Below are 14,049 nucleotides of genomic sequence, written 5' to 3'. Positions count from 1 at the left end.
CAACATAACAGCTTTGCAAATCACGTACTAGCTTGATATAAGCTTTAATTATTGATCATAATCATCCTTCATTCTCCTGTAAATGTAAAATCCTAAGCTACTTAAAATTTGGGGGTTTTATACAGATGAAGAAATGCTACATGTTCTACAAACCAAAATACAGACTTTTAAAAAAGTCCTTTGCTAAAATGAACTGATTTGCTTGTAATGGAATCTTATTCTGCTAGGACATCCTGTCTAAGCATACACCGTAGGGTTTGACATCTTTTGAGCGTAGATATGTTTCATATACATGTACCAATGATGTGGGTGGGCTTTCCAACAGCTTAAACACAGCAATCAGCATTTGAACATTTAAATGCTAAAAAGCTGAACCTGACCACCCATGGACAGGTAATTAATCTTCAGCTTCCCTTCTCTTGTCCCACAGTTAACAAATTAATACGGATCACTTTCCTGAGGAATATTCTGATGGCAGCTTCCTGTATTTGCCAGAGGCATGTAAGAGTTTTCAGCCCTCTCCCTCCCCCACCATTATCACAGAAAGCTAATTAGCTCCTGGCTCATTCTGGTACTGCTGTGCAAGGAATTTCTACATGCTTCACATACCAGTACAGCTTCTCTGTGACCCTTTGATCCCACATACCAGTTATGTAGGGAGCTAGGGTTTTCTGGAGAAGTATACATCTTTAGTACCTTCCTGTTCTCAACTGTTTGCAGCCTAGCTACTTACCACCCAAACCCAATCCTGCGAGCACTTTTATAGACACTGATGTGAAAGTCAGGATTTTCTCTGTTACAGTGAAAATTATTTTGTCTTGTTTTGATTCCTGCTGTCAGAGTGTATTGAAAAAGACTAGGGTTTCCGAGATCAGTGTTAGAGCCATTCTCTTGAGTCACATCTTGAAAGTAAACAGTAACCTGTAGCAGTTAAATCTTTTAAGGAAAAACACTTGGGAAGTGCTGTGTCATTAGCTTTAAACATGAGATTTCCTTAATATCCTACACACCGCTTATATCAGTCTTTAGCACCATGCTATACTTCTTTGAAGGCATAAACTTTCCTCTCTTTGGACGAGTCCCTAAAATAGATTTCTCAAAGCAAATTTAATTCACATCAGCATCAATTACAGTTACTCAAGTTACCTGAAGTGTATACTTCTGTATTTCATCCAGAACAAATTCCACTTCTTTTGAGGTTGTTAATGAGGCAAGATTCCCACTTAAATTGTAGCAATACAGTTTGGCATTGTCATAGCTTTCACGACTAGAATTTATGCGGAGGCAGGCATCTCCAATATGACTCCATCCTTCCCCACACAGATGAGCTAGTGTAAAAAACACAATTAATGCTGATTTGAACAAACTTTAAAAAATCTAAGGGTGTCTGAATTTTATCTTCCTGAGATCATAATTCAAAATACATCCCACATGTAATTTCCCTTTTCACGTCACAAGTTCTAAAACACCAAGTAGTATCATATTGAATAGTGTATTTTTATCAAAGGAAATTTTTAACAGTTTATAAAATATTTGTAAGGTATACACTAAGTTTCAGCATAACAATATCATTATAACACTATTTCTTCCCTGTATTCAGATTAGAGAACAATTTAATATTAAAGATTAGGTTATGTACATAATTAGTAGTGCTTTAAGCAATCACTTTACCTAAATTTTATGTAAATTTCAAAATCTGAAGAAAATTGTCCTAGAACTAAGAGATCACAACTTTACCCTATGTTTGCTTTATCATCCTATCTTTGCATTTAGATTTGCCTAAATACAACTGCAGAGTGACAGGAAATTCAGATGTCATCTTAGAAAATATTTCCTCTTCAACGTATTCAGCATTACTCAGATTCAGATCACTATTAAAAGATAAGTAATTCAGAGCAACTGTTATAGTTAATCTTTACAAATGCAGTTTTAAACTGCACAGAATAAATTGATTAAAGTTATTTAATGAATAATCTGTGAAAAAACACGAGTTCATTACTTTCATCTGGACATAAAGATCAAATGGAAAAGGTTCTGATATCTAAGTGCATATATGTAGCTATGAATATGAATTACAGAGTAAATATTATTTCAGAATGTTAACAGTCACCTTCTGAGAATATTTTATATTAGCACTTTAATATTCACTGCTTTTAGATAATCAAGAAACTAGATTTTAGGCCCTATCTACACAGGAAAACTGAAGTATAATTGAAGTATAATTTATAAGATAAAACCCCAGCTAGCAAAAGTAACAGTGTCAGTGAATACGTAACAGTAAAGGACTCAGTATGCAATTCAGCTCTGTACTCAGTGACCCCCACAGGCTAGAACTTATCACTGGCTTGTGCAGAGAGAGGTATATGCCATTATGCCTTTAATTATTATCTCTCCTAACAAGGTTAAAGGTAGCCTTGATATACCAATCAGTGATGTAATTACATCTGTGTTCACCTGTACAGCCACAGGCAGGCAGGGTCAGCATGAGTAAAAAGAATCCAGGACTATTCCATGAACAAATATTCTTTGGCAACAACAGAGGAGATGTACTCGGTTTTGAAATCGACCATAAAAAGCAGCATCGCCGCCCCACAGCCCTTACCAGGTAGTGCCTGGCACTCCTGCTGCCGCTGGTCCCACTGGCAGTTCAGGTGTAGCGAGCAGCTTTTGCAGCTGGTCAGCTTATTGCAGATCTGCTCATTCCTCACATGACATTTGGTGTAGTTTTTAACTGACTGTAAAACAGACAAAAGAGCATCTCAAACATATGTCAAAATATCAACAAACCAGAAGTCAAAACTGAAATACACAGCAGGTCGATCCCTCCAAGAAAAAAGCTGAATTTAAGGTCTTTGTCTAGATCCCCTTATTAGTTGCAGAGAGTACAAAATGCATCTGTAGAGCACCAATCACCCCACCTGCCCTACACCACTAACTTTGAGTGGGTCAAACAGTACTTTGAAAATGTCACTTCCCTGTACAGAGCCCAAGAAGAGCTTAAATAACTAAACTAAATCTCTATTTCTTAGATAGTTAAGGGATATGCTCTCACTAAATTCTTTCATCTTATGCAAGTTAAAGCAAGCAAAATAATCAAACAGAATATAAAAAATGGCACAAGATAGAGGTGTAAAGTAATTTACACATCATTGACTGAACGTGCAAGAATATGCTTTGCTTTGTTTTATCTGGATTAAATGAAACAAAAATAGGAGCCATAGACCCATAGTCACAAAACACAAGAGTGATTTGTCAAAAGTTTCAATCATGCTTTTTTACAGATTTAACTGCAAACCTGTATGCAACATAGCCAGCATAAAATTTACAGAATCTACACGAAACCATTTTGTCAAACAGTGACATAAAACCAGAAATAATATTACTCCTTCGGTATCTTAGTAAACAAGAAAAGGAGTAAACACAGAAGGAATTTTTACTTGGGTATGGTGAAAACTGAGGCCTTCCTTTCAAAGTTAGGCATTTTGAACACAAATCTTCTTTTCCCTCTGCATAGTACTTTTAATTAGGACATAATATTGATATCTTATTTAATAAACTGCCCAAAATCCTCATCCAATTCATCAGCTTATCCATAAAGCTGTCTCTACTAACTTAATTTCAAGGTAATAATTAAAAATAAGTCCTAATTCAAGACCGCTTTTTACTCACAGAACCACAGAATAGCTGAGGTTGGAAGGGACCTCTGGAGGTCATCTTGTCCAACCCTAACAACTCTTGTCTCTCTCTAACACAGAAGATTAATTCATGCATAGTAGCAAAAATGGATTGCCCTTAGATAGTAAATGTATGGTTTACATATCAATTTTGGTTGCTTTCCTTTCTAATATTCTCCTGGTGTACGATGAAGCACATCTAAAGGGGCAATATGACAGTAAGTTACACAGTTGTTGGTACTGGAATGATGACAGTGACAGGGCATCAACCTACTGCAGTCAGGAGGGAAGACAACCAGCTTTTTTTTTTTTTTTTTAAAGTCCTGAAACAATGCAATTGTCAAAATGAATTTTCACTCTCACACAGGACCAGCTTCATTCCTGCTGAAGAACACTGCTGTTTAGGGATGTGTTTGTTGCCTTTATTGGATGAGATGCCCATCAGTGAGCTTATTATAAAAAGGTACTCTATTTTTCTGGTCTGTAAGAACAGCTACTAAAAAGCAAAAAGAACCAGAGAAGCAGTTCTAGGAGAAGGCATCTACATCACAGTATGAAACAGAGCCAAAGGCAATGCCATAGCATAACAGAATGTCTATCTAGGCCAATAAATACATACGAACAGTAAAGCACAAAAAAAACTTTAGTACAAACTCACATTTAGTTTCACTCAGTCATGAAGCATATTCACAAAACGGCTTGAGAGATGCTTTAAAGTGAATTTTAGAGCACAAGTAACCACCATCTGCTCATTTACAATACCTGAACTAATACTCACTTTTAACACCTCATGATGACATAGTCAAAATCCTTAAGTATACAGATCGTTTTCGAAAATTATGTACTCTTTAGTGATATTATATACAGATTACAATTTTCCAACTAAACCACGTTATTTGTTCTATTACTTTCTAATCATGAAGCTTGTTGTGCGCTGGTTATTTAATGTTTAAAATAAAATTCAAAGTACTAGTGACTATTCTGCAATAATGTTCTCTGTTGTATTCCCTTATTCCCAGCACTTATTTCCCTTAAATCCAATTTAAACATTGCTTGCCTGAAAATCTCATTAGTTCAATGTAGATGTGAATCCAATAGGTAATTCATATTAACACAATATTAAGGTTATAACTTAAGCTACCAAACCAAATGAAATTCAGAAATATGACAGCCCATCTGTTACTGAAGTTCTATATTGCTGTAGGATATTTATAATGTTTACACACCAAAGTATGAGTAAATCACGTTATGTATAAAGCTTCTCACTTATGTCTGATTTACTTAGATTTTTTTCAGTACTGATCTTGATATAGTGGTATATAGATCGACTTATGAACTGCAGTGATCTTCTGAATATGCACTGTAGAATGAAAATATTACCGTAGTTTATCTTAGAATTTCTGAAATTGTTATTAAATAACGTACCTCTCTCCTCCCCCTGGATTTTTCAGGTTAACAGTATAATCTTGTCTAGTTTGCCTAGTCTATCTGCAAATTATTAATCTAAGAGATTTGCTAGTATTTCTCTGAAGGTACTCCCATATCTTACCACTGGGTACTCCTTAGTCTTAAATTTTCTTTTTTTCCTCAAAGATAAATTTGATTCTATTTGTAATTCCTTCTACCACTTCATACATTTCCTGCTTGACTATTCTTTGAATTCCTCAAATGTAGGCTGATTGCTATGATTATTATTATTGGTATTAGTGTAACATCCAAGGTCTCCCATCACAAAAGAGGATGTTAACTTTCTGGAAGCAGTGCAAGCATTACAAAAAGACAATGATTCTTGTTGATAAGGCACTGTGTAAAAATATTTAACAGTGGAGGACTGTTGAAGCATCCTTTAGTCCCCTATATCTCTCAGGAAGATGCTCTTTATCATACCTTCATGGGTTCTACAACATTTAGTTTATGTTGCCACACTCAGACATGAAATACTTTTAAACCACATACCAATTTGGGCTGTATTTAGGTTACTTAACGTCAGCTGGGGCTTTATCATACATATTACATGTGAGGAGACCAACACATAAGAAATTCAGAGACTGCTAGTGGAGGTAAAGGCGTGGTTGATCACAGTTACAGAAGGAACACATTCCCCTCGTAGGAACACGTCCCCCTTGTTGCTTTTGAAAGCACTGAGGCTTTTAAAAATACAATACAGGCTGGATGCAGGAATACTTCAGCTGTGCCTCTTCCCATCACAGTCTCTCCAAACAAGAAAATCACATGCACTTCACTTGAAAAGACACATCAGAGACCATATTCTGACCAATACAGTATTACATTCATGTGCTATTGCCTGGTGTTCTTGATCCCAATTGATTAAGTGTTCTCAATTTATTCTGCCCTCCCATATGCCTGCTGTTTGTTACAGTAAAAGAGTAGGTATTTTAACAAGCTTAATGTGAAGATCCAGAGTAAGAGCTGCAATTTTATAAGGAAAGTGGGTTTTTTCAATTTTTTTTTCCAAGAACTTCTTTGGTTTTGAAAAGAAAACATTTTCTCTCAATCAACATTTTTCAAGTAAAGTTTAATATTATATTACTGCTCCATTTCAAGCCTTCAAAATACTTTCCTTAAGTAATATGGGAATAAGTTACTTTATTTGCAGACTTTTAGTGTGGGCAGTTAACATTTCTATAAACTGAAGGATTATAGGCCATCATTGTAGACAACCAGTGGAGCATATTATTACAGCTACCCTATCTGCAGTGATTACTTCAATTTTTACTGTAGACGATTTTTTACTGTAAGACAATGAAAGGGGAGAAGGAAGCCATTTCTTGCTAATTGCTGAAGCGCGCCTTTCAGGACTGCTGTTTAGATCTGAAGTGGAGTTAGGTGTGGAACCATGAAACGGGAAGAGTTATTTCGATATAAAGAATCAAAACCAACATGTCTTGATAATTAGTGCAAGCATTTTCCATTGTTTCCCAAGGAACAGGGTGAGTTGAGGGAGAAAATAAGAGAAGAGGGTTGAAAAAAAAAATAAATGGTAAAAAAAAACAGAGAAGGGAAAACCTTCAAAATTCTTTCACATTTTAAATATCAAAAAGAAGCCAACATATTGTCCAGTAATAACCTACATTTGCACAAAAATATTTTTCAGCCTATAAGTCTATCAGTACTTGAGCCAATCACAAATGTAAGTGGCATGGTATATATCCAAACCCAGCTCACCCTCCTCCTCCTCAAGCACATTGCTTAAAGAAGGCTGGAAGCAGGAGACATTCCAGTACTTTGAGGGTTTCAATGCGATCACACTTTTTGAATGTGCCTACAGGTACCTGCAAAAATAAAACAGCTTTATGACCATGATGTGGACTTGATATTTTGCCATCTTTAGAAATAATTACTCTCAATACATTAACGCTCTCTGTCACTTTATCAACCAATATTTTGCTCCATTTCTGAAGAGCAAAAAAACAACTGATAAACTTTTTTACTCTAAAATTCAGGCTCTCTTTGGTCTTCCTCAGTAAAGGAAACTTTGCCTTTTGTTGCAACTGGTCAGCCCTCTTCAGTCATTTACTATTTGTCACAAGGTACAAAAAGGTTTTGCTTTCATAGGATGGCTCCTCCCAGAGGAACAGGCCAATTCTTTGATTACTCTTCCATGGTACTACTTCAAGAAAAATGACACCTTGTAAAGGTGTGGCAATTAAATTAAATCTCTCCCCTAAAACCTTTTAATTTTTCGGTAAAAACTGGAAGGTAAAATTGTAAATTTAACAGCTTTTCCTGGGAATATTTCCATTACTAAATATAAATATAGTCAATTTTCTGAACAACACAATCAGCAAGTGAATATCATTCTCACAGGACATGAGATAAAGATTTTTATGTGCAGATGTACAAAGTGAATACAGTTTCATAAACATATTAAGCAGATCTGGTGGTTTTCCTCTATCAAGAAACAGGCAACATGCATGAGAAGCAGTAGGACCAGGAGGACACTTAGGATATTATAGAGAACTAATGAAAGTGTCAAAGTGCAAGATCAGTGTAATAGACTTAAGGGCAGTGAACTGCTAGTAAAAGTCAATATACTCCACAAAAGTCAGAAATATACCACAAACAGGACGCAGAACTTTTTCTGAAAAAGCAAAAGGAAGGAAGGTGCGAGACAGAGCAGCTAAGGAAAAAAGGCAGATATGAACATGACAAAAAGCTGTTTCTCACAATTTTAGAAGGAAGAGCGATATGTAGTGCTTAGAGGGACACATATGCAACACTGTTAGGTTTCACAAGTCAATCAAAATATGCATGTTTAAATTTCCATCTTTGATGCAGACATCCAATGTGTGGGAAAAAAAGAATAGGTACAATGACATCATTTCCTTCTTTGCGACAAAGTCTTAAACAACATTCTGTGTTTCAAAACTGAAAACAGCCCTGGACTAGATGCAAGAGGCTTATGAAAGAGCTTGAAAGAAGAAGTTGTACAGATACTAGTATGCCACATTTCATGAAGTCTGTACTTGGCATGGGACAGTATTAATGACAGTATTATAGTTGCTTTTGCTGCTATGGCAAACAAGTACCTGTTTTTGCACATTTTTGAAAAGGTAGAGTAGGTGATCTTACTATTTTTAGCATCCATAAATCTCAAAGATAAAAATGATTTTTTTTTTTATTTTATAGATAAGCACTACATTTTATTATGTAATAACTTCAGTGTATTATGTAAAACCACTGTAAGCAGTCTGGGGAATTTCAATGGTGTAACTTCTCAAGGCAACCTTCAAAATCCTTATAACAGTCAAAATCTCCAAATATATTTAATGGTAGAAAACAGACAATGAGGCACTACTGCTAGCATGCTGTTCAATCTACTCACAAGCCAAATTTCATTACCATCTTGAACCGCTCCACATATTTTAAGCAAACTGTTTCCTAGTTGGGCAATACAGCAGAAGCATTTGCCCCTCAACGTCTGCATCAGGTATGATGGGGTCAACTTAAATCATAGTATGCAGAAGTATCCCACTTATGTGAGTGTTTATGTGAGAAGAATCAGCTTGCTAGTGCTGAAAGGAGCCAGACCCCCAGAATGACCTGGCATTACAAGCCTCTACTTGCAATTACATCAGATATGAGTATGATATATATCTTGATGATCCATGAGTCTGCACAGTAGAGGAATAGTGTCCTGTTAATGTGCTGACCCATATCAGATGGTGAGCATACACAGGTATATGTGTATCATCAACACATTAGTACTACTTATGAAGTCCATCTGTCCAAACAGAGTTATTTCAGGGAAATTTCCATATTTTACAACCCTTCCAATCAGCAGAACAGTCACTGCTTTGCAAATATCCAGGACCATGAGGCCGATGCCAAACTGATTGCCAACATATCTGTAGTATGCTGGCCAGTTTCCATGAAACAAAAGCAACAGATTCTAAAACATTATTGTCTGTCTCATCTGGATGTTCTATGATTTAAGTCATAAATCAAGGCCTTTGTACAGCTGCAAAAATGGGGCTTTCTCCTTGGGATGTTTTTGAGTCTACGGCTTGTTATCCCACATTACCATCACAGTACTATCACAACACTTTCATTTTGTGGGCCTAGTCCAGAAGTAGCAGTCTATGAAAATGGATAATCAGCCTGATCCATTCCATTTCCCCACATGGTGCCATTCTGTTAACGCTATTTTGGTGGGTTTATGTCAATAGCTACAAAATTCTGCCTCCATCATCTCCCAGCCAATACACTATTTTGCAATAGCCACCTTCAACTTAGGATAGTAACTCTTTTCAGAAATAATTTCGATGAATATTCACTGTCCCATTCTTTAGTAACTCCACTAGCAGCCTTTGCAATCCACTTCAAACCCTGAATAAAAGACAGGAAATGATACAGAGAAGACTGGTGCATCAGTTGCTAATTAAGCTGACAATCTTGGTTATGAAAGGTTGTCACAGAAGGATACTGAACTGAGAAGCTTGTGCTAAAATACCCAGTGCTCCACGTTTATTAGGGATGAAGATGCTCCTTAGCAACTGTTCCTTGCTTAAGAGTTGGAAACCACAGTTAGAAAATTGGCACCTAATATAGTACAATGTGTTAGGAAAAGAAGAGCCCTTGAAGATCACAAAGGAAACTAACCATTAGTGCCTGGAATGTGAAATCCCTCTGACAGACTTATAACATGGCTGCTGATGAATTGGTGTCTGCATTGCTTTTATTAATAGTGACTAGCTACAAATGCCAGTGATTAGAGCTGGCTGTGCTCACTCTGAATGGGTAAGATTTGAGTCAGAGTCAATCCATCTCACACCTTAATTTGTCTGTCTAGAGAAGAAGACTGATTTGCATCAGGTTCAAACCAGAGAGCAAGTTACTTTTACTAATGGAAATGTATAAAGGATTTTGAACTCAAGTACAGCCAGGTGTCTGGAGCTAGCTGAAAAATGTAAGGAGGTAAAATTTATAAAGCTACAACACTATTATGTCAAAAATCAAATGAACAGGCAAGAGATGCAGCAGCTGGTGGACAACAACATAAAGTATAAAACATGGCACTAAGCAATATTAAAAATAGAAAAATATAAACTTTTATGAATCCACATGTTCTTATTGCTTGTATTTACAACAATCAGAACAATCTTACCAAATCATCACAAGCCAGTTAATCTCATGGTGACAGAGGCTCATATTCCTTTAATGAGATGATAAGTAACTCCATGACTTAAAGGAAAAACATTTATATGATGATCAACAATCAAAATATCAAGACCAACAAGACTGACCTGGTCCTGTTTGAAAGGGAATAAAATGAACAGTCACCCTTCACAGGATTCCACGGTTTCTGCCTGCATACTGTACACTGCATATGCACAAAACCCAAGTTGATAATGACTCTGGAACATTCCAAATGTCATTAATTAGGAGACAATGGTATTTGTCCTGGGAGATATACAGCAGGCTAACACAATCCTAAGGAATACATTAATTTTTTTTCCCTGGAATCTTTGCTGCAGACCAAATCTGCCCTCTGCAACACTTTTACTGCAAAAGTCAGGCAAACATGTTTATGTTTGTGTTCAAAACAAGCTACTACTAGTAGGGTGTCCCTTTCATTTGCTGCAACAGGCCTCTGGTTTAGCTAGAAAAGAAACAGTATTAATAAATATGCTCATATATTTGAAAAGACTCACCATGCTACAGTTACTATTTGCTGAAATGCACTTCTTGTCATCACACCACTGGCACCCATTTGTATTGGCAGTACAGCTCGCACAGTCTGCGTATCGGTAACATCTGTCATCTGCAGCAGCTGTAATACAAATGAAAGTCAAAAAGAAACATCCTACAGAAGGAGAGTAATACCACATTTTAAACACTTGCTTAGAGCATTTTCTGTTACATCCTTCATTTGAACTCCAGCCATTCATAAAGGTTTAAGTTACTGTAGGAAATTAATTCTATTCAGTTAATAAGATTTACTTCTTTAAAAATTCCTTTAGTAACAACTATATTTGAAGGTTCATAAGTCTCATATCAACTAAAGGAATATTCACTGATTTGCAGCATGCAAGCTCTCTTACCACAGTACATAAGAGTATCAGAAAGTTTCTTAAACTATTCATTCTTCACTCCTTTAGTTTAACACAGAAGATTCTCTTCAGATGCAGGTTTCTTGCTATGCAAGAAGGCAGTGGTAAAAGTAGTAAATAAATAAAAAAATCTAAGATGGATGTTAGAAACAAACAAACATATGAAGGCTTATATATATGTATGTACGTGTGTGTGTGTATCCTGAAACAAGAGAAAGGTGGAGAAAGAGGTTTTCCTCTTCAGTTACAATATTTCAAAGCTCACCCTTTTATAAATGCTTCAAACACTGAGCCAAATCCAATCTAAAGTCATTTTATGCTTTAGCTCCCAATGAAGTAAATTCTTCTCTTTGAATCCTCTTATGTTTTGTATCCCTTAACACCTTAAACTTGTGCTGTTTTGCACCTACTTCACTGTATTTAAAATTAAAAAAAAAAAAAAATCCAGAATTGAATGATTTTAAAAATTCATAGATCTCTTGCATTGGGTATTCTCAGAGAGGAACAGTCTTAACAGTCCAATCCCTGATTCCACTTGGTTGATTCCTGAGGGGTCATTTGGGTTTTTTCCCCCCAATCTCCTGCATCACATTGCAAATCTGACACTGTAAGACTAAAATTCACTTACCTGTTTTCTTAGGACATTTTGCTCTAAGGATATTATTAACATGTCCAGATTCCCAAGATTCACAATGTTTCTTGTTCCACAGACACCTTATCCCTGGACGAGCATTTTTACACAGCTCTTCATCTCTGAATGCTTCACAGTTTGGAGGCTTGTACACAAGGATGTCATTCAAAAGAACACTCGAAAAACCCCCAAATATATACATAGACCTATTAGGAAAAAGCAAGAAAATATAACTGTTATTGTAGCTATAGATAACATTTTCTTGATTTCTTATCTCTCTTGATATACAGTAAAAATATAATACATAATACTATAAAAAGCATTCTTCACCTCTCTCTAATAAAAACTCTGACAGTGATTTTATTATAAAGATTGATAAGTTTTTCAATTTATTTCTCCATGGAAGTTTAGACTAACAAAAAAATTGCTCAAAGTGCACTGTGCTGTATGTATTAGTGAGTGACATATACCAAATGTCTGGAGAGAAGAAGGAGCAGCTATGGAGGAAACTACTCATTTTTGGAGTTAGATAATGAGAACAGAGTGTGAAATAATGGGCTGCAGGAAATGAGAACATTTTTCTTCAAGAAGATTTCGAAGACAGACAGTAATAATTGGCAGATGGATATTTCTTTACAGTAACATTTCCGGTGCAGTAGCTGCTGACATCAGAACCAGAAGACTAGACTTGAGATCTTACTTTTCTCATTTAAAAATAAGAACAGCCTCAGATAAAAGACAAAAATAAAGAACTTGTATACAAATGTTACATCGTATACTCTTAAAACAGAATTAATCATACAGTTACCAACAGCAAAAATCTTTGGAGAGTATCTTGTATTACACTTTCTTTGTACATAAAACCCTACTAAAAATACCATTAAGTTCAGGGGAAAAAAAAAAAAAAAGGCATTTTCACCTTGAATCTAATGTACTGAAAATGATCAAAGTATCAGACATAGCTTAGATGTCTTAAAACAACACAAATCAGAATGAAAGACTACCAGTTGCTGAATTCATTACTTCCAAGCCATTTTCTCTTAATGAATCTGTTCATTAATTTTCAAGTGGTCTCTGTACAATTACAACTTACTGCTTTTTTTGTTAAAATCACGTAATACTGCAAATAAGAGTTTGACTATCAACTTCATTATTTCTGACCTATACAATATTCATATGTAGAGGATTTGTAAGTTGCTCACATATACTTAAATATTGAGTTTATTAGCATGATGAATAGCATAGAAGAGGAACAATCAGTAGTACAATATCTATAGTACTGCAACTGTCACATCATTAGGCCATTTGGCAACCAGCAATAGTTAACAAGCAGACAGTTGAAATTTCTTTAAACCTGACTACAGTTTTCTACAACTTTTCCACCAAAAAAAAAAAAAAATTGATATGTTTGTCCTATGGTTCCATCATTGGGGGCTGGGGTGGAGGAAGCAGAGAGTTCAGCCATCAACTCCAGAAAACGCCAGATCCAATCCATCTCCTGTTTCTAGATGATTAAGCTTTTCTGAGCTCCTCTACTCAACAAATGACATGAAAATATGCTACATTTTCTAGAGGATAAGCAATATACTTAATATAGTCTAGATGCTGGCAGGCTTTTTTTCCTGCAAGTCATTAATGATGATAACTGTACCAGTATCATCAAAATCTTGCTTTTTCCAAGCAAATTTTAGTTACATGTTTTTGATTTTATGATTGTAGAAGAACAAGGAATTATAGCATGCTGCAAAGAGAAAAAGATTTCTCCTGTCACATCTAAGCGAGGATTGTAGTTGGTACTGAATTTCAAAAATCACTGTAGTTCACAATACTGAGGAAACACCTCAGTGCACTAGAAGGTTCATATAAAATGCCATTGAACAGATTCCACAGCATGTCGGATTGACAGTTAGCTGTACTGTTTACCTAAGACAAGTAAAGTCCCTAATGAGCACTATTTTTCATGTTAATAAATTACATCAGATTATGCCATTGACCATACTTCATATAGGGAGAATTTCTGCCAGTTTTTTTGTTCAGAAAAACAGCCAGGAAAATTTAAAAAGATACTTCATTTACCCATTACTGACAACAGCAGTGTGACCAAATCTGTTGACATCTCGATGCAGATTAGGTTTTGGTAAAATCTTCCATTCATCACAAGCTGAAAGAC

General features: G+C 35.7%; 1 protein-coding gene across 5 annotated transcripts in view; it reads right to left on the bottom strand.

Annotated features, from left to right (window-relative positions):
- The window catches only part of ATRNL1 (attractin like 1), a 576,314-nt gene that overhangs the window by 457,359 nt on the left and 104,906 nt on the right, over nucleotides 1-14,049 (bottom strand). For all 5 annotated transcript variants that reach the window (XM_074875364.1, XM_074875362.1, XM_074875365.1 and 2 more), the window contains exons 11-15: nucleotides 13,956-14,040; nucleotides 11,877-12,085; nucleotides 10,850-10,968; nucleotides 2,603-2,735; nucleotides 1,147-1,328 (exon numbers count right to left, since the gene is read on the bottom strand). In XM_074875364.1, the coding sequence (XP_074731465.1) occupies nucleotides 1,147-1,328; nucleotides 2,603-2,735; nucleotides 10,850-10,968; nucleotides 11,877-12,085; nucleotides 13,956-14,040 (728 nt within the window). The remainder of the gene's footprint in view (nucleotides 1-1,146; nucleotides 1,329-2,602; nucleotides 2,736-10,849; nucleotides 10,969-11,876; nucleotides 12,086-13,955; nucleotides 14,041-14,049) is intronic.

The sequence above is a fragment of the Strix uralensis genome, chromosome 7 (genome assembly GCF_047716275.1).
Source record: "Strix uralensis isolate ZFMK-TIS-50842 chromosome 7, bStrUra1, whole genome shotgun sequence".
Lineage (NCBI taxonomy): Eukaryota > Metazoa > Chordata > Aves > Strigiformes > Strigidae > Strix > Strix uralensis.
The sequence above is the reverse complement of the archived record's forward strand: the minus strand, read 5'-3'. Positions and strand labels throughout refer to the sequence as shown.